A 20,332-nucleotide genomic window follows, 5' to 3' on the forward strand; every position below is an offset into this window, starting at 1 on the left:
ATGTGATGCACCTCAGGGCGAGTAGCAGCTGAGTCGAGTTCCACGGAAGGTTTCCACACAGGTGTTGGTGACAGTTGGGCACGGAATGGAATTTAGCAGTCTACCCTCTCAAAGGCCCTGAACCACCTTTTGCAGTCATGTATTCACAGAAATCGATTCTGACCTTTTCAGCAGTACCAACTGATGCTTCTTCCAGCCCTATGTCAGCAACTACTTCTGGTCAGACCCTTTCAGTGTAAGTGCCATCAGCCTAAAACTACTCTTGACATATACCCGGTCCCATGTTTTTTATTCTTCCAGTCTCCATTCGGAAGCCAAATCTTCTTAGATCAAGGTGCTAGATTACCAAGGACCTCCAAGTCCTCCAAACTATGGAGTCTGGTTACCAGTTGCAATTCTACCAGCTACCATCCCCTCCATGCTGCTCAAATTTTGATTTTCATAAGAACATAAGAAAATGCCATACTGGGTCAGACCAAGGGTCCATCAAGCCCAGCATCCTGTTTCCAACAGTGGCCAATCCAGACCATAAGAACCTGGCAAGTACCCAAAAACTAAGTCTATTCCATGTAACCATTGCTAATGGCAGTGGTAACATGGAATAGACTCATCTGTCTCATTTGACGCGGCTGTGCCAAGTAGTGCAATCACTTTTTCGCTAATAGTAGAATGGATACCTGCGACCCAGTACAGATAAGATTTCTATTTTCAATATTTCCTCATCACCAAGTAATCAGGATGGAAGCCCTTTCTAGGTCTCAGGCTCTTGAGTAAATGTATACTTTGACAAGAATTCTTAATGCATTCCCTCGATATGATTCTCCCTTAAATCCAAAGCAAGAATAGATGTATACTCTCAATCCGAGGGATGCATATGTTCATATACCATTTCATCTTTCCCGTTGGTGCTGTCTTCACTTCAAGGTGGATTCTTTCACTTCCAGTACAAGGTACTCCTGTTAGCCTTCCTGGTAACTCCGCCAATCTTTACCAAGTGCCTTACAGTATTAGCTGCACACCTGTGTCATAAGGGTTTCAAGTTTTCCTGTGCCTGGATGACTAGCTAGTCACAGTGAACTCTCGAGAAAAGGCTTTTTTGTTTTCCCTATACAATGCTCCATCTTCTACGATGTTTGCTTTTTTTCTAGTCCATTGTGAAGAGTCAAATTTACCACCTGCTCAGAGAGTGAAATCCATTGGCAAAGGGACAGTCTTACTGCAGGAGAGAGACATTTCGGGTGACATGATTTTTATTCATACACAAATTACTGACTTCTCAGCGTGGCAACCAGAGCAATTCACGATGCCTCAGGTTATATGATGGTAACCACTGCATGTGGTCCAGTGAGCTGCCATTATATCCATTTTCTACACTGGGGTCTCTTTTACTGGAATCAGATGATTTAGCCATTATCAACCTAAATCAAAGTTTCCAAAGCAAGATTTACACTGCTGGCATAAGCCCACTGTCAGGTCAATTCAGTACGTGCGCTCAGGCTGAGCGCACCGTTAGCTCCCGTCTAGACGCACATTTTCCACACGCTAATATTACCCCTTATACAGTAAGGGGTAATAGTGCAAGGAAAACGCGTGTCCAACCCCCCAAAAACTAATAGCGCCCGCAACATGCAAATGCATGTTGATGAGCCTATTAGTCCCGCGCGATACAGAAAGTAAAATGTGCAGCCAAGCCGCACATTTTACTTTCAGAAATTAACGCCTGCCCGAAGGCAGGAGTTAATTTTGGCCGGCACCGGGAAAGTGTACAGAAAAGTAGAAAGTGTACAGAAAAGCAGAAAAAACTGCCTTAGTATCATAGCGATATTAAGTCGGAGGCCCCAAAAAAAAAATTAAAATTAAAATTCTAAAAAAATAAAAAATCTGCCCGTGGGTTGGAAGACGGACGCTCAATTTTGCCGGCGTCCATTTTCCAAACCCGTGGCTGTCAGTGGGTTTGACAACCGATGCCGGTAAAATTAAGCATCGGCTGTCAAACCCGCTGACAGCCGCTGCTTCTGTCAATAAGGAGGCGCTAAGGACGCACTAGTGTCCCTAGCACCTCCTTATTACTGCAGGCTCTCATTTAAATACAGAATCGTTCGCCCAGGAGAGTGGCCTGGGCGCGCGTCAGGATTGCAGGCACTCGCTCTCCCGCAAATTTTACTGAATCGGCCTGTGTGACAGGAAGCAGTGCTTCTTTGCACTCATCCTCATCAAGTTTTACTAGTGATGGACACCAACTTGAAAGGAATGGGCACTCACACAGGATCATTCCAACCCCAAGGCACCTGGTCTCATGAGGTAAACCACTTTTCATATCAATCTTCTGGAATCAATACAGGTCAGATATGTTCTGTCAATGAATGCATCTTCTTTTGGGGATGAGCATCTTCAAACCTACTAGGTTCTTATGTTTAATGTCAGCATATAGGGAGGTTCAGTGTCATGACCTCATTGAAAGAAAGTGTTAAAAATTGTCCTGAGAGCCAGCAGTCTTCCAGAAGTCACCAACATGCTGGCAGTTCGCCACAGCAGACTATTCTGACCATATGAGTAATCTCTGTGACAGTCAACAGCCAATAGATTATTCCACTGGCCAATTGGCCATCATCTGACCGGTTTGTGTCGGAGCAGAGAAGAAAAGTAGATCAATTGGTTTTTCCTTAATACTACCAAGTGATCTCAGTCTGGATCAGTGCACCCTCCTCCTTGATTGTGGTACAAGCATCATAAACATTTTTCACAAATATCTGGGTTTAAAAAAGTTCCTAGAGGAGAAGTTCATAAATTGCTATTAAGCTGATTTAGGGAATAGCCACTGCTTATTACTGGCATTCACAAAGCTTCTAAACAACCCCCACGAGCAGAGGGAAAATGAGAAACCTTGCCAATGAAATACTAAACTAGTCCTGACTCCCTCCAATGAGAGGGTATAAATGCTCCAAAATAACAAATGATCAACACTTGTAGTTAAAATAAAAACTCCTTTTGTACAGTATATACACACAGAAGAGTGGCACAAGAATTAAAAGGTGGGACTCTGGACTGGTCTGATAGGACTCAAGGAAAGAAAATCAGCAGGTAAGAACCAATTTTTCCTTCCTCATTGTTCACCAGGCCAGTCCAGACAGATGGAATACACCCAAACCCCACTAAACTGGGAGGGAACCTGAAAGACTCCTTTGCAAAATGCCCTATTTGAAGGCAGAAGTATTCGAAGCGTGAATGTGGTGAGAAAACATGTGCATCAAGGACCATGTGGTCACTCTATAAATTTCTTGCTGCAATAGCAACTGACCCTCAGCCCACGAACCTGCTTGACCCCTTGAGGAGTGAGTTTTAAGACTCTCAGCAATCTCCTTAGACATGTAGGCTGATACAATCACCTGCTTAATTCATAAAATCTGGCGATAGTAGCCTTGGATGCCCGCTTGCCTTTCTTAGAACTAGCAAACTAGATGAAAAGATGATCTGAATCCATTCATTGCCTATAAACATTGAAGTAGAGCTGTATGTACTTCTCACTCATGAGGGAGCCTGCCCGGCTTTTCTGCCTGATAACGGGAATTCCTCAAGGACGGCAGTATCATCGATTGGTCCAGTCATAACCAAGAACTCAGAACTAGCAATGTGACCACAAGTCAGAGCGCATAAAGAATTTACTGAGCACATCCATGTTCGAAATTAACTAAACCTTCCATCCAAAACCACAAACACTCCCTTCCCCCACCTCCCTGCCAAAAGTAAGCGGATCCAAAAGGCCGGACTCTATTCAGGCTGATGAATTAAAGGGGAGCTCATTCATTCCCAACCAATCTTCCTGAGGACCTCAATCAAATCTCCTCCCAGTTCTCATGGACAGATTGAATCCGACTCCCAACAAACTAACAGGAACTGTTCTGTAAAATGTTCCAACAATAGTTATCAGGACTTTGTTGAGGTCAGAGATATTCAGCCCACGAGAACTGCATGAGGAGTTTTGAATGTGGTGGTGTTAGAAACGGGGGGGTGTTTAGTGTGCTCTTGGGCCTCAGCCCGACCCCAGACGGATCCAGGACCGAACCGAGGGTTGGCGACATGTCCCAGCATGGCAGAACAGGATCTTACCCTCTGCCAGGCCTGCAAGCTCCCAGAGCCAACAACAGATGATGTTGGTAGGGAAACGGTCCTCCGACTGTTCCGAGCCCTTTCGGACCTGCCGCTAGAAACGGCATGAAGCAGCAGGCCGGCCTGAGGATGAGGGCAGACGGAGGCCTTGACACGAAGACATGACACCAAGGTTGATGCGACAGCATCACAGACGAGGGTTGAAGCAAAGACATGACACCAAGGCGGATGCAACGGCATCAGAGATGAGGAACTTGACGAAGTCCAGACGAGACAAGAAGTTGGGAAGGAAGACATTGGCACTGTCTCTCAGGGCGCCCTACACAGCCCACCTTCACGGGCAGACCCAATGGGCTGGTCACGGACCACCCTGTCCCACTGCGCGCCCTGCACAGCCTAAGGAGACTGGTCACGGACCACGCGGAGAGCGGGACAAGCGCAGGGAAGGAATCCAGCTGGCAGAGGCTCCAATGACCGGGAACAGGAACCAGACGGAATGGATTTACCCTCATGGAGGTCACCTGGAGGACTAGGAGAGCTGGAACATTGCAGGAAGATTGATGTCGATCTTCCTGATTGACATCAGGAAGATCAGACACCAGGACGGGGACCTCAGGCAATGAAGACATGGTTCTTGACACAGACGAGACAAGGAGCTCCATGAAGAAGACAAGGGCCTGTCAGAGTGCTGGATAGCAAGAGCTTCCAGAGACGAAGTAACTCCGATGCAAGGCAAGGCTGACTGGAAGTTGAAGTCCTTTTATAGGGCTATAGACAGGCGACTCCCGGGGAGGAGTTTGGAAAGCCCACACCTAGCTGGCCCTATAACTACGGAGGAGTGCTGTGGGCCGGCCCCTAGGGAAAGGGCGTGGCCCAAACCAGGAAGTCCATGCAGACACAAGCAAGCCTCAGGCAGGTCCCAAGAACATTGAGGCCTCCCAGGCCCTGGAGCAAATCCTGGATAGTTCGTAGGCGAGACCCCGGCTTTGGAGTGGCCTCCAGGAAGAGTTAAGGAGCCTCCCATAGCACTGCTACAGGAGGGTTCATAACAGGTGGTCAGGTTTCTGGCTTATTTTTAGTTATTTAACAGAGGTTCTTTATTAGATCAGAGGAGAGCACTTGTACACAATCACTAAGTAATGCACCAAGAAAAACATGTTAGATGAAAGTACTTCTTAATTTCCCTCTATACATCATTTATGAATTTAATCAGCACAACAAATACTCACACGAACACCCCTTCATACACATTTGAAAAATAAGAAGATAGAGAGAATTCAGGTCTTCCCATAGACCTTATGAAAGGGTTTCTGGACTCTACAGAAATTCTGCAGTTTATTCTTCCACTGTGCAATTATCTAATTATCATTTCCACGTCATACACGTCCTATAATTTAATAAAGCGAACCCATATGGGAGTCAAGATCTCTTATTTCAAGTAAGACACATCTAGCAACCATCAAGCAATGGCTTGCTAAGTTTTGTTGTGCACCTGTTCCCTGTTAAGAAGAAATTAAGTATAAATGTACCTGGGAATATTGATACCAGCAACATATTTAATTTCATGTTGTATCAATTTCCAAAATGCACTCGCCTTTGCATAATGCCAGCACAAGTGGCCTATATTACCACATTGCCTTCATCATTTATTAGAAATATAGGAAAATTTGTTCTTACTATAAAGAAATATCACTAAGAAGAGGGAACCGTAGGTTCGTTGTCTGCATCTGCTGGAGCCAGAGAAATACTGAGGGTAGCAGGGTGAGCACTGGCCTCTTACAGGATACCTGTTCAGTTTTTCTCTGGCTCCATCTGCTGGACAGGAGGCTCCAACCCACTGTCTGGACTGATCCAGGTACGTACAGGGAATATGGGATTATTTTACTCATTGTAATCAGATGCCATCTGTAAGGATTCTTTAACCCGTGTCCATACAGGGTAAAATCTGCTCAGAGATTTCAAAAGTAAGCAGTCCCTTCGCTGAACCTTGGGCATGTTGGTTAATGGTTTGTTTCTTTCATGATTTTATAAATTTCTTTAGACTTCCCCCTGTAAATTGTCTCCAATCCTTGTCGCTCATTCCTTTGTCACCGCTCTTTAGCTGTAATATTCCCTCCTGAGCTGGGTTATCTTTTGTGTGTCCCAGGCTCACTCCATCTCGACTCTTACTGAAAAACATGGGGGAAATTTCACATGGATTATTTGGCAGATCGTATAGAGAAAGCAAAGATGCTTAAGTACTAAGAGATGCAATTGGAGGCCAAGAAAATATGAGAGAAAGATACAGAAATAGTCATATTGGGCGCCGCTGGTCTGATTAAGAAGAATTTTGAAGCGCGTCTTGATGTCGCCTGTTAAGATTACACCTTCTGAACTCCAGGAGGAGGCTCTCTTTGGTACAATGTAAGTACTTAGAAAGGCATTAGTAGTAAATTTGAGAGTTTGAGATCATCCCCAACATGCCAGGACTTATGGAAGAGGTTTACTCCTGTCAAGATATGCGCAAAAGAAACTCAACTGTAGAAATTGCCCCATGAGGGACAAAGTCTGCAGCTACTTTTTACCCTTGGATCTTGCACCAAGTGTGGACACTTTTGAAATGGAAAATAATGTAAAATGCCTTTCCCCAGTCTAAATGCAACTCCAGGAATGCTTCCTCTCTGTTGGATTCGTGGACCCTTGGGCCGATCGGAACCAAAGGATGAATTGCTGAAGGTGGTTGCAGCAGTGGCCCCGATCGGGAGGCGGCAAGGACAGACTCGTGGATGGCCGAAGGAGGGACTCTGGAAGCCCTATGCGACCAAGGGCCTTGGCGAGGAAGAAGGAGACGATGGAGCTGGCGCAGCAGTGGGAAGATCTTCGCCCTGGAAGCCGATCCTCCCCCGAGAGGAGCTCGTAGGTGTTACTGTTCTCTCGCGGTCCGGAGCAGCACGGCACGAGGCAGGATCCGTTCGGGGTCTGGGTCGCACTCGGGCAGCTTCCGCGGCATCGGCAGCGCGGGACTAGCAGTGCTGGGAGATCTCCTCCATTTTGGGAATCGCCAGTATCGCGCGAGTTAGAGGGGAGTTCCGCGCGATCGATCCTGGCCACGCCCCCTGACGTCAGACGCCGACGGAGTCAATTGCGCGGGAAATTGGGGCTATTTAAAGAGAGTAGGTCTCCAACCCTTTGCTTCGGCCACGATTGTGTTTTGCTTTCGCCTGGGAACTGTGTTGCTGTCTGCTTGGACTCTGACCTGGACTGTGCCTCGGACTACGCTGCCTGCCACCTGCCCTTTGGATTTCCGTTGTGATTCTGATTGCTTGCTGCCTGCCTCGACCCGGACTGTGCCTCGGATTACTCTGTTTGCCGCCTGCCCCGACTCGGACTGCCTTCCGATATATTATTGATCTCCTGCATTCCGAATACTACTACACCAGGTAAGCGGTCTAAACTGTGGTTTCACTATATCTGCCTGGCAGCCGTAACAGTAGGAGTTCGGCCGCTGGGACTTAGGAGATTCACCCTGGAAGCCGGAGTTCCCCCAGGAGGAGCCCGTAGGAACCCGGCCGCTGGGACTTAGGAGGGCCCGCGGGGGCCGAGTCAGATGGAGTCCAAGGTTGAGTGCCGGAGGGTCGTCGCTCGCCAGTCCAGAGTCAAGAACCAAAGGATCACCGTCAGCCAGTCCGAGGTCAGGAGCCAAAGAGTCAACGTAAGCCGGTCCGGGATCAGAAGCCAGAGAATCACCGTAAGCCAGTCCGGGGTCAGGAGCCAAAGAGCCAACGTAAGCCAGTCCGGGGTCAGGAGCCAAGCAGAAGCCAAACGACACAGGAACGCAGCAACTGGAGACAGGGAAACCTGGGAACCTCGTTGCAAGGCAGAGAAGAGGAGGAACTGCAGGGCTTAAGTAGCCCTGCAGCGTCTGATGTCATCGGAGGCAGTCCCGGGTTCTCCCGCGCTGGCCCCTTTAAGAAGGGAGCTCAGCCGCGCGCGCGCGCACGCGCGACTAGGGGGCAGAGCCAGCCGCGCCGAGACGCCGGCTGCTCCTCCGAGGCAGGAACGCGGCGCCAGAGGGCCCTGCAGGGCTGAGCATGCGGGAACGGGCCCCGACCAAGCCACGGGCGGGTGCCGACCCCGGGCCCGGGCGGGGGACGAGTCTGGGCCGCGCCACGGGTGAGTGCCGACCCCGGGGTCGCAACACTCTCAATGTGGTTAAATCTCCGCACATCTATTTTGACATATGGAAGGAGGGCAATTTATAGAAAGCCAATTTATTTCTAAATTAAATTGTGTCTTAGTAGGGTAAATGGCTTTGAAAATTGTCCAAAAATAAACAAAGGGAACCAAAATGAAAGTTCAAACAGAAAAATGGGTCAATCAAACATAATATGAAGCTGACACCTTCACTTTTAAATTGCATATTATGTTTGATTGACCCATTTTTCTGTTTGAACTTTCATTTTGGTTCTCTTTGTTATTTCTGGATGAACCCTTGTGGGTTACCTATTTGCTCTTTGGTGTTTCTAATTTGAAAATTGTCCGCCATGAAATTAGATACAGAAAATATTTCTTTTTTTTATAAATAATTTGAAAATTTTTATTATGCTTATACTGATAATAAAGGCAGCAAGTATTCAAATAGAATAACCAATCCAACAGAAATATTAAAAAGAGAGAAAGAAGGCAAACATTTTTTTTTATAATTTTCTACCCATTCACCCCTCTCCTCCCCCCACAGCCAAATTGTCATGGTAAATAATGGAGCGGAATGACATGAAAAAGAAAAGAAAAACCACAGGAGTTTCCACAAGTCCTATTTCTGTCAGGGCCCGCAGAGCCTGGCAACTCTTGGAAGCAGCCAGCTAGTAATTTCTCAAATTTGGCCATCGTCCTTCTTCTCATAGCTGTCAGCTTATTAAAATGGTCGACTCTTTCCATACGATGCTAAATGTCCTGCATGAATGGAGCTGCATACCGCTTCCAACAGAGAGCTTTTTCGCATCGAGCAGCCTGAGAAAACCGTTGAATGAGCTTCTGAATCGACAGGAGCTGGTCTGGGTCAAATATATAAAGCAAGACACTTTTGGGGGAACAGACCATGTCCACTCCTAAAACTGTCTTAATTAAAGCTGACAACTCCTCCCACATGTGAGGAATAATGGCACACTCCTACCATATGTGGTAGAAGGAACTTTTTTCCCACACTCCCTCCAACATTTGTCCCTCACAGCCAGAAACCTAGCCTTAGCGAGAGTGCCTTGGCTATGATCTTGTACTCCGTGCAGAGTAACGAGACCGGGCGCCAGTTCTGCAAGTTGCATGGATCCCCTTTTTGGGGGGGGAGCAGAGTTGATACTGCACGGCGACATGACAGCGGTAACTCTCCGGTCTCTAGGGCTTCCTCTAGGACCTGCAGGAGATCAGGTCCCAGCAGATTAAAAAAGTGGCGGAAAAATTTTACAGTCAGACCGTTGATACCTGGCTTATCTAGCTTGTTCCTGCTGCCCTGACTGACGGTGGGAAGCCCCTCCCACAAGATCCTGCAGTTGTTGGGGTTAACTGGGAACCGGAGAGAAGAGGGTCGAGTAACAGCCCCTGACCGCCGCCCGAATCCTCTCTGGTTTCGTGAAGGGGAGAAGAGAAAAAAAAGCAAGACAGCTTGTTTTAGGGGGAAAAAACAAGAGGCCGGTGCGGCAGTTGAAAAACCACAGGTGAAAGAGAAAAAATGGTAGAGGCAGGGAAAAAGAGCAGTTTTTCTCCAAAAAAGGTTTCAGAGCTACCGAGCTGCAACTCTCTCAGCCAGACCAGAAAGGCGTCTGATTGGCCTACACGGGCCCAAATGACTACCTCCTTCCTTTTCCCTTCCCTGTGACCAGAGGCCTCCTTTCTTCTTCCTGCGCCTGCGGACCAATGGTAGGCCTCCCCCCTTTTTCCTGACTCTGTGTGCAGGGGCAGATTGCAAGAAAATACCTAGCCCGGGGGATATTTTTCAAAACTGGCCCACCGGATAGCTGTGACTCATTCCTGCACCTTTCTGTGCAGCACATGCTTCACCAGCTCCCAAAACCACACCGTCTTGCCTTAAGAAGTACATCATGTGAGTTGGAGCCTGGCAGGGCTGAGACAAAAAAATCTCCAACAAATTTCATATTTTTCCTAAACAACTAACTACAGCACACCTTAGACCTGCAATCCCCCTTCCATCCATGAAATCTATTGCCCCCCCCCCCCAAGTTTGGTTACACCTCTCATATATATATCCTGGTCTGGTGTTAAAGTTGCTTGTCAACAATCAATTGTTGAAGCAGTTGCCAAGTAATGAGACAACCACACTGCCACACTGTGGCTCCGACACACACACAAAGACATTTGCTGTTGTGCTGCTGCTTATGTGCTCACTTAGCATGTGCCATTCTGCCCCAGCAATGCCACATCATGATGTAAAAATTCTTGCTTGTTGCCAGCCTTTCCTCAGCCCCTTCTCGTTCCCATTCTCACCTCTTCTCAGCACCCTCTCTCTCCCAGAAACTCACTGATTCCATAGCCAGCTGCTCCTCTCAAAGCCCAGCCACCTCTGACAGAAGATATACCAACACTGCACAGGCACTTCTTTCTGGCTCACCCCTCCCTTTGCATATGATAGTAGCTGGCCTCCACCTCTCAGGGCCACACCCCCAGCACATCCATTGACCGGGTGCCTCACAGAATTGCTGGTTTTATGGTTCCGTAGGCTCTGCTCTGCCAACTAATTCCACTGAAGGGGGAACCAGAAGTGACCCATGATGCCAGCTTCCTTCAGGGCTTAAGAAAAAGAAAATTAAATTAAACCCTGGCCAAGAGTGAGGCTGGGGAGAGCCTGGCTCAAAGCAGCACAGCTCCAGATGGAATCCTGTTTTCCCACATGGAGCCAGTGCAGCCAGAGCTAGACTGGTGCAAGGGTATTGGGCAACCTAGGCAAACCTTACAGCCTTGCACACACACATACACACCCAGCCCCAACCTCTCCACACACAGTTAAAAGTTATGCATTTATATTAAGGTTTTACATGAAAATGGACAAAAACATCACATGTATATTATATTTACATGCATTGCTGTGGCACCAACCAGAAAACTCTGAATAAAGTAAGCAAGACAATTGGAACTCATGTGATATTAGTCTTATTGTAGCACGTGTTGGGTGTAGGTTTGGCCCTCAGAAAGCCATGAGTTAACTAAATTACAAAATAGTAAACCACCCATTCCAAAACATCACTAATTGCCAGCACTTAAACAGTAACAGCCCTACCTATGAAAAGTCAACACTGCAAAACCTCAAATCACCTCCTATTAGGAAAACAGAGCAAGCCAGGCTTCTAAAGATCCCTACAAAGCAACTACACACTAAAAAAATTGTTGTGCCTGTTGGTCGCAGGCGGCTGTGACCTGTGCTGCTCACCTCCTTTCTCTATGCAGCTCCGAGTCTGGGCAGAATGGTGGCCTCCGCTTCCACACGCCGACCCTCATGGCGTGCCCGGGACAGCATGGGCGCTCCCAGCAGCCATCTTACATCCAGGGTTACCTAAGGCACGCGCATGTGCGCCTGCCCTCTTCTTAAACGCGTCATGACGGGAACCTTGGGGGCATCACCACCACATGACGTCATCCACCTACCATACTTAAACTCACTTGACTTTTTGGAAGACGAGTTAGCAAGGAATCTCGATCTGCTAGTTCCGCCTCTCTGGGACTTCGCCTCACTGACTTCTGGGTGACCTAGGTACCCGCTCCTCGGGGGCCTTGCTGCACTCAGGGCTATCCGCTCCTTGGAGAGCCATTCTCTGTCTCTCTCTGTTTCTGTGAGTTCCTGCATTGTTCTCAAAAGACTCCGGCTGTTCCTGTTCCAGTCATCCTCGGTGTCTGTTCTCCATCTGCGTCTACAGTACCGGTGCGAGTACACTACTTTTGTGGCATGGATTCTCAGGCAACCCCGCTTGCGGGCCACTACTGGATCCCTCTTGTCTTGTGCAACTATACCAGTGGCTTCCAGCCTACCCCACGCTGCGGACCACTACCAGGATTGCCAGCACAAGCTAAGCCTAGGGAAGGTATTCACCGGACCACTCCCCGCTGCGGATTACTACTGGACTGACCAGCTACAGTACTGACTCTTTTGCTTCGCTCTTTAGATCTACATTGCTATATAATAAAGTTATTTCCTCTGTTGTCCATCACTGCTGAGCCCTTGCCTGTTGTAGTAAGGGCCCACAGGCCTCCTCCCTTTGGGCGGAGTCTTCACTCGCCACGACCGAGAGGCCCACAACTAGTGCAAGACATACAGAACATAACAAAAAAACTTCACCTCAATCATGCAAAACACAAGCAGACTCATCAAATGCAGAATAAAGAGACCATAAGGAATGTGCAGATAAAAACTAAACTGGAAAATACAACAAGCCGGATTTGTAAGCAGTGCAACAATAGAAAAACAAACATTACTATTGCTTCTAAAATATCAAATAAAAACTAAGAAATATAAAACATAATACTAAAACCAAATCAATAAATACTAATAAAAAGAACAAATATTTCAAAACAAATTTTTAAAAGAATTTCCCAAACACCAATAAAATATTTCAAAAGAGTAGATTATATTAAATAACACCCAATATTTTTTTTTATCAGAAAAAAATCCTGCTTTCCGTACCTGCGAACTTTTAATTTCCAGTTATCCTGAGATTGTCATGGATTAGCAAGGAAAGAATGGTGCAAACACACACACACACACAAGCTGCTTCTCACTCACACCCACACACACAAGCTGTCTCATGTGGAACCTCTTCTCATTCTTCGATCCAGTAGGCCTAGGCTCCAGCGGCATTCCGCAGCATCGCAGCACTCTTCAGCTGCCGACGGCCTGGCTCTGGCAGTGGCCATAGTGTCTCTCCATTCTTCAGCCGCCACTGGCCCGGCACTCTTTGGTGGCAGCCCTCAGCATATCTACACTCTTCAGCTGCCTCCATCAGTGGCCCATAGAGTTTCTCCAGCCACCGCTGGCCTGGCCGGGGGCGGTAGCTCACAGACTCTCTCCACTCTTCAGCTACCGCCGGCCTGAACTCCAGCAGCAACCCACAGTGCCATCTTCTTCGGGTTCTTCTCTCTGTACACCAGAGCACGGGGACATTGCATAGCAGAGGAAATACTGGCGCCAAATATCACGTGACCAACTACATCGGCCCACCGGGGGATGCCCAATCACCCAATTGGCCAATCTGCCCTTGGGAGGGAGTATATCAAAGGGAGTGGAAACGGCATGTCTATGAGTGTGTGTGTTTGTGTAGGAAGAAGAGAAGTGAAAGTGTGAATGAGCATGGGTGTGAGGATGAGTGGGCGTGTGTGTGTGGATAAAGAAGAAAAGTGAGTGCGCATATATGTGAGATGGGTATGTATGTGGGAAAATGAGAGGAATAAAGCTGTAAGCAAGCATGTGAGAATGTGTCAGAGAAAGAGGAATGAGAGTTAGCATGTAAGAATGAGTGTGTGAGGAAACTGATCGTGAAACATAGAAATGACAGCAGAAGAAGACCAAACGGCTCATCCAGTCTGCTCAGCAAGTTTCGCACTTTTTTTTTTCTCATACTTATCTGTTACTCTTGGCTCTTAGTAACCTTTTGGTTCTGTTTCCCTTCCACCCCCACCATTAATGTAGAGAGCAGTGTTGGAGCTGCATCTAAGTGAAATATCTAGCTTAATTAGTTAGGGGTAGTAACCGCCGCAATAAGCAAGCTACACCCATGCTTATTTGTTTACCCAGACTATGTAATTCAGTCCTTGTTGGTTGCTGTCTGTATATAGATCCACTTTTCTTCATTCCCCCTGCCGTTGAAGCAGAGAGTTATGCTGGATATGCAGTGAAAGTGAAGTAGCAGACTTTCTCCTCTGCCGTTGAAGCAGAGAGCTATGCTGGATATGCGTGAAGTACCAGTCTTTCTCCCCTGCGTTGAAGCAGAGAGCTCTGCTGGATATACATTGCAAGTGAAGTATCAGGCTTATTTGGTTTGGGGTAGTAACCGCCAAGCTACTCCCCGCTTTTCTGTGAATGCAAATCCTTTTTTCCACATTTCCTCTTGCCGTTGAAGCTTAGAGCAATGTTGGAGTCTTAGAGCAATGTTGGAGTTGCATTAACCGTGTGTATGTTTATTGAATAAGGGTATTATCTCCAGGTAGTAGCTGTCATTCCCGCAAGCCACCCACTCTCCATTCACGTCCTCTAGACTTTATGGATCCATAGTGTTTATCCCACGCCCCTTGGAAGTCCTTCACAGTTCTGATCTTCACCACTTCCTCCGGAAGGGCATTCCAGGCATCCACCACCCTCTCCGTGAAGAAATACTTCCTGACATTTGTTCTGAGTCTTCTTCCCTGGAGCTTCAAATCGTGACCCCTGGTTCTGCTGATTTTTTTCCGACGGAAAAGGTTTGTCGTCGTCTTTGGATCATTAAAACCTTTCAAGTATCTGAAAGTCTGTATCATATCACCTCTGCTCCTCCTTTCCTCCAGGGTGTACATATTTAGATTCTTCAATCTCTCCTCATAAGTCATTTGATGAAGACCTTCCACCTTTTTGGTTGCCCTTCTCTGGACTGCCTCTATCCTGTCTCTGTCCCTTCGGAGATACAGTCTCCAGAACTGAACACAGTACTCCAGGTGAGGCCTCACCAAGGACCTGTACAAGGGGATAATCACTTCCCTTTTCTTACTTGATATTCTTCTCTCTATGCAGCCCAGCATTCTTCTGGCTTTAGCTATCGCCTTGTCACATTGTTTCGCTGACTTCAGATCATTATTTATTATTTTTATATACCGACATTTGATCTCAATCAAGATATCACACCGGTTTACATTCAGGTACTGTAGGTATTTCTCTATCCCCATAGGGCTTACAATCTAAGTTTTTGTACCTGAGTCAATGGAGGGTAAAGTGACTTGCCCAAGGTCACAAGGAGCGACAGCAGGACTTGAACGCTGGTCTCCTGGTTCATAGTCCACTGCTCTAACCACTAGGCTATTCCTCCTCAAGGTCTCTCTCCTGCTCCGTGCACATCAGCCTTTCTCCCCCCATCGAATACAGTTCATTCGGATTTCCACTCCCCATAAGCATGACTCTGCACTTCTTGGCATTGAATCTCAGCTGCCATATCTTCAACCACTCTTCCAGCTTCCTTAAATCCCGTCTCATTCTCTCCGCTCCTTCCGGTGTGTCCACTCTTGTTGCAGATCTTAGTGTCATCCGCAAAAAGACAAACCTTACCTTCCATCTCATCCGCAATGTCGCTCACAAAGATATTGAACAGGACCAGTCCCAACACCGATCCTTGCGGTACATCACTTAAAACCGCTCTCTCTTCAGAGAGAGTTCCATTTACCATCACACATTGTCTTCTGTCCGTCAACCAGTTTGCAATCCAGGCCACCACCTTGGCACTCACTCCTAAGCTTCTCATTTTATTCACCAATCTCCTTTGTGGGACCGTATCAAAAGCTTTGCTGAAATCCAAGTAGATGACATTGAGTGCACTTCCTTGATCCAATTCCTTGGTTAACCAGTCAAAAAAGTCAATCAGATTTGTCTGACAGGATCTTCCCCTGGTGAATCCATGCTGCCTCTGGTCCATCAATTCTCCCGACTGTAGATATTTCACTATTCTCTCTTTCAACAGTGACTCCATTACTTTTCCCACCACCGAAGTGAGGCTAACTGGTCTGTAGATACCAGCCTCTTCTCTGTTCCCACTCTTGTGAAGCGGGACCACCACCGCTTTTCTCCAGTCACTCGGCACCACTCCCGTTTCTAGGGATCTATTGAACAGGTCACACAGCGGACCCGCCAGCACATCTCTGAGCTCCCTCAGTATCCTAGGATGAACTTCATCAGGCCCCATGGCTTTGTCACTTTCAGTTTCTCCAGTTCTTCCCATACATTTTCTACTGTAAATGGACTTACATCTACTCCACTCCCCTCCAGTTTCTTGTTAACTAGCGACAGTCCTTCTCCAGGGTCCTCTTTAGTGAACACAGAACTGAAGTATTCGTTTAATATTTCTGCCATTTCTTCGTCTCTCTCCACACATTGATCCTTTCCACCTTTCAATTTCACTATACCACTTTGAACTTTTCTCTTTTCACTGATGTATCTGAAAAATGTTTTGTCACCTCTCTTTACCTCCTTGGCAATCCTTTCTTCCGCTTGACTTTTTGCTCTCTTGATTAATTTCTTCGTCTCCCTCAGTTCTACCAGATATTCTTCTTTGTGCTCCTCCCTTTGGGATCTTTTATATTTCTTGAACGCTGTTCTTTTAGCCTTTATTTTGTCAGCCACCTCCTTTGAGAACCAGATAGGTTTCATTTTTCTTTTGCTTTTGCTAACTTTTCTAACATATAGATTAGTTGCCTTGGTAATTGCTCCTTTTAGATTGGTCCACTGTTGATCCTCATCTCTCTCGTTCTCCCAGCCTTTTAGTTCTTCCTCCAGGTACTTCCCCATTTCATCAAAGTCCGTGTTTTTGAACTGCAAAATTGGGTCTTTGTGCTTCTTTTCCGTACCCTTTTTGTGATATGAAACCGTACTGTTTGATGATCACTGGTGCTGAGGTGGGCGCCCACCTGGACATCAGAGACATTATCTCCATTAGTGAGCACTAAGTCGAGTATAGCACCTTCTCTCGTGGGTTCCATTACCATTTGTTTGAACAAAGCTACTTTTTATTTATTTATTTATTTATTTAAATTCTTTTAATATACCGATGCTCAAGACCATGTCTTATCGTACCGATTTACAATAAACTAGGGGGAAAAACCAATTAACACAGAAAGCGAAAGTTACATTAAAACAGGGAATGTAGAACAAGGCTGTTTGAAGAAGAGGGATAGATTAAACAATTTCTAACTGGAAAGCAAAGCAAAAATAAGCAGAAAGCAATTGCTTAAATAGTAAAAACATATACGGTTAACATAGAGATGCAGATTTAACAAGTTATTTGAGTGAGCAGTTCTAGCATAACAGTTCCTTTGTGAGGCGGAAAGTGGACGCAACCGAGGGGTGGTGGGCCGTGCAGGTTACCGTAAGGCTTCTTCAGCGATATGCTTGGGCGAACAGCTAGGTTTTCAATTTTTTTCTGAAGGTGAGATGACATTGTTCCTGGCGTAGATCTGGGGGGAGAGAATTCCAGTGATGCGGGCCAGCGGTTGATAGTGCTCGTTATTCAATGGAGTTGTGTATAGCAAATTTGCTAGGGGGCACCTGGAGGGAGCCTCTGTATGCAGATCTGGTTGGCCTTGATGAAAGGGGTATGGTAAGTTGGAGTGAGGATTGCTGATATATGGTTTTGAGAATGATGGTCAGGGCATCCACTATTTCTCTACTATTATTAGATTCTGCAGATGGGATTATCCAGTCTACATCTGGCATATTAAAGTCTCCAACGATCACATGTGTTAATGTGTGTGTGTAAAAGAGTAAGTTTGTGCACATGTGGTCCGTCACCCCTGCCCCCCCCTCCCGGTTATCTCAGGGTGACTGGAAATCAAAAGTTCCCAGGTATGTTTATGTGACTGGACTGGTGTGCAAAAGAGCCCCAGAGAAAGAAAAATAACCTTAAGGGCCATGAAGAAACATTATTCACCCTATGCAGGAACCCTGGAAGGTCATGGGACCATTTATGGAAAAGCTGAGAGAAATACAAGATAATGATGTTGATGCTTACAGGCAAGGAAAGGGTTATTTATTCATAAAGAACCAGCAAAGGCTCTCAGCAGCAGTGACAGCGCTCAGTGTAAAGCTCCTCCCCCTCCTGTGTGATGGCATCAGGCTGCGCCCAGGAGGAAGAATTGCTGCTATGTGCTGGAGACTGAGGCACACAGCCTTTTGTTCCTTCATCCTTTCATGTGCAGATAGCTGGAAACCAGCGCTAAATCTCAGCTTCTGCCCCTGAGCTGCACTGCAAGAGGAATATTGCAAGAGGAAATCACTCAGCTCTTTCTCAGTCCGAGAAAAGAGCATCCAACTCATTTCTGATCCTGAAAGCAGCAAAAGCAGAGAGGAAAATGCCTGCAGGAGCTTCTGCTCAGGTAGGAGATTGCCCCCCACTTCCTGCCCTCTCTGTACAAACCCTGCTGCAGCTTTCTAACCAGGGACACTGCAGAGCCAGCCCTGACTTTAATAGGACTCCGAGCAGACCTGGGATGCAGGAAAGGCACTATGGGATCCTCTTGAGTGTAAGGAGAGAGTTCAGGAGTCCCATAAAGTTAGCTTTTGTGTGTAACTGGTTTCCAGTTCATATAATCCTGCTCTAGGACTGGTTATTATTTACACCCAGAAAGCTCTTCCCCCATCCCGCTAAACCCCTGCACTAGGAGTTCCTTAATGGATGTGATTCAGAAGGAGCTGAGTGTGTTTCTGGTTTGTGTTTCAGGACCCAGTAACCTTTGAGGACATCGCTGTCTATTTCTCCCAGGAGGAGTGGGAGGATTTAGATGAAGGGCAGAAGGAGCTTTACAAGGATGTGATGCGGGAGAATTATCAGATGCTCAACTCGTTGAGTAAGGAACAATTTTACGTGCGAGTGCCTCACATTTGCAGCTACAATTTATTCTTATGCCAAAATGTTTATTTTCAAGTTTAGTCTGTGATTGTATCTTTCTATTCTAGTATGTTGTACTGTGATTTGAATGAATTTCTCATTCAAAGAGCTGGTAAGAATTAAATTTGTATTGGAAGCCTTGGGACATTAAGATAAAGACATGTCTGAATGTGAGATTCTCCTGGTGAGATTTGGTTAACAAAAAAAATTGAAAAGTGGGAGAAGGCTGTAGTGATCACTTTGGGGCCATTTTAAGCTGTGGTCATTCCTGTGGAATTTAATAAACTGCAGAACCTGAGTACTACATGTTTCTAAATACTGCACTGCTGTGGCAGGCAAAAATTATGCAATCTTTGCTCAGGAGATGTAATGTTTGGCTGGTCTTGGGTTGTCCCGCGACCGGCCGCACTCACCCCAGAACGCTGTCAGCCTGTCCCGATGCAGGGCCTCCTTTGCTACGGTGGGGACTTGGAGCTCACTCTTCCTCCCTACTGTCGGTGCCACCTTTAGGCACGCCCTATCCACAGATGCTGGTTCTTGCCTACCTTGCCACAGAAAATCCATGATCCACACTGAGGCTTTCTTGGGCTCTGGAGCAGGTTGTAACTTTATTGAGAAGTCACTAGTCTGTCAGCACAGCTGCCCCCAACCATCTTGGAGAACACTATTACCATTTCTTCAGTCTATGATAAGCCTCTCCCAGGTCGGCTCACCAAGGTGGCCCTGCCTCTTACCATGCAGATGGGCCTTCTCCCCAAGGAAACCCTCACATTCTATGTGCTATCCAGGGTAGTCAATTCCATTATCTTGGGGCTACCCTGGCTCCAGTGACACCAGCCTTCCATAGACTGAGGCACACTGCAGGTGGCCTTATGTGCGCTTATTTCCTGTTCTACCACCTGTTGCCGTGGCTCTAGCCATCGTCATGCAGCACTATTGCCACAGCACGCCACCTGTGCCGATGTTTTCAACAAGCAACATCTGGAGACCTTGTCACCACACAGATTTTACGATTGCCTCATAGACCTACTACCAGGGAAGATGCCATCTTGAGGTGGTCTACCCCTTATCGGTACCTGTGACTGCTGCTATGTCGCAGTTCATTCAAGAAAACCTGGAAAGGGGTTTAATCTGACCTTCCTCATCTCTGGCAGGTGTGGGCTGCTTCCTTGTTGGAAAGAAGAATGGATTCTTTAGGCCCTGTTTAGATTACAGGAGCCCAAACAATAAAAGGTAAAGTAAGGAAAAGATCAAATATGGAATGAACAACAAAGTCCCTTTTTATGAATATTTAGCCATCAAAATGGCCAATTATAATAGGCACTTCTGGTACCGCTTACACCTTCATTGCCTTATGCTTAATCATAGGTCAACAGATCGTTTGTGTGGTTTTTTTTCAAATTGCAAATAAAATGCACTTTTCTTTCTTATTTGGTAACAACAGTTCCCTGACACGGAGCCGTGTTTCGAGACCTGCATCAGGGGCTAATTTCTCTAATAGGTTTGTCTTTTTCATTTCATGTTTATCTTGATGAGTTACTATTTTTTTTTACCATGTTGCCTCATGCAATCACCAAGACAACCTGCTATCTTTTACCTCTTTTCACTGAGCTTTTTTATTGCCTTCA

General features: G+C 46.6%; 1 protein-coding gene across 1 annotated transcript in view; it reads left to right on the forward strand.

Annotated features, from left to right (window-relative positions):
• Positions 1-20,332, forward strand: part of LOC115083187 (zinc finger protein 268-like) — a 127,541-nt gene that overhangs the window by 59,974 nt on the left and 47,235 nt on the right. The window contains exons 5-6 of the mRNA XM_029586994.1: positions 18,040-18,192; positions 18,537-18,663. Coding sequence (XP_029442854.1) covers positions 18,040-18,192; positions 18,537-18,663 — 280 coding nt within the window. The remainder of the gene's footprint in view (positions 1-18,039; positions 18,193-18,536; positions 18,664-20,332) is intronic.

This window comes from Rhinatrema bivittatum, chromosome 2 (assembly GCF_901001135.1).
Source record: "Rhinatrema bivittatum chromosome 2, aRhiBiv1.1, whole genome shotgun sequence".
NCBI classification, from domain to species: domain Eukaryota; kingdom Metazoa; phylum Chordata; class Amphibia; order Gymnophiona; family Rhinatrematidae; genus Rhinatrema; species Rhinatrema bivittatum.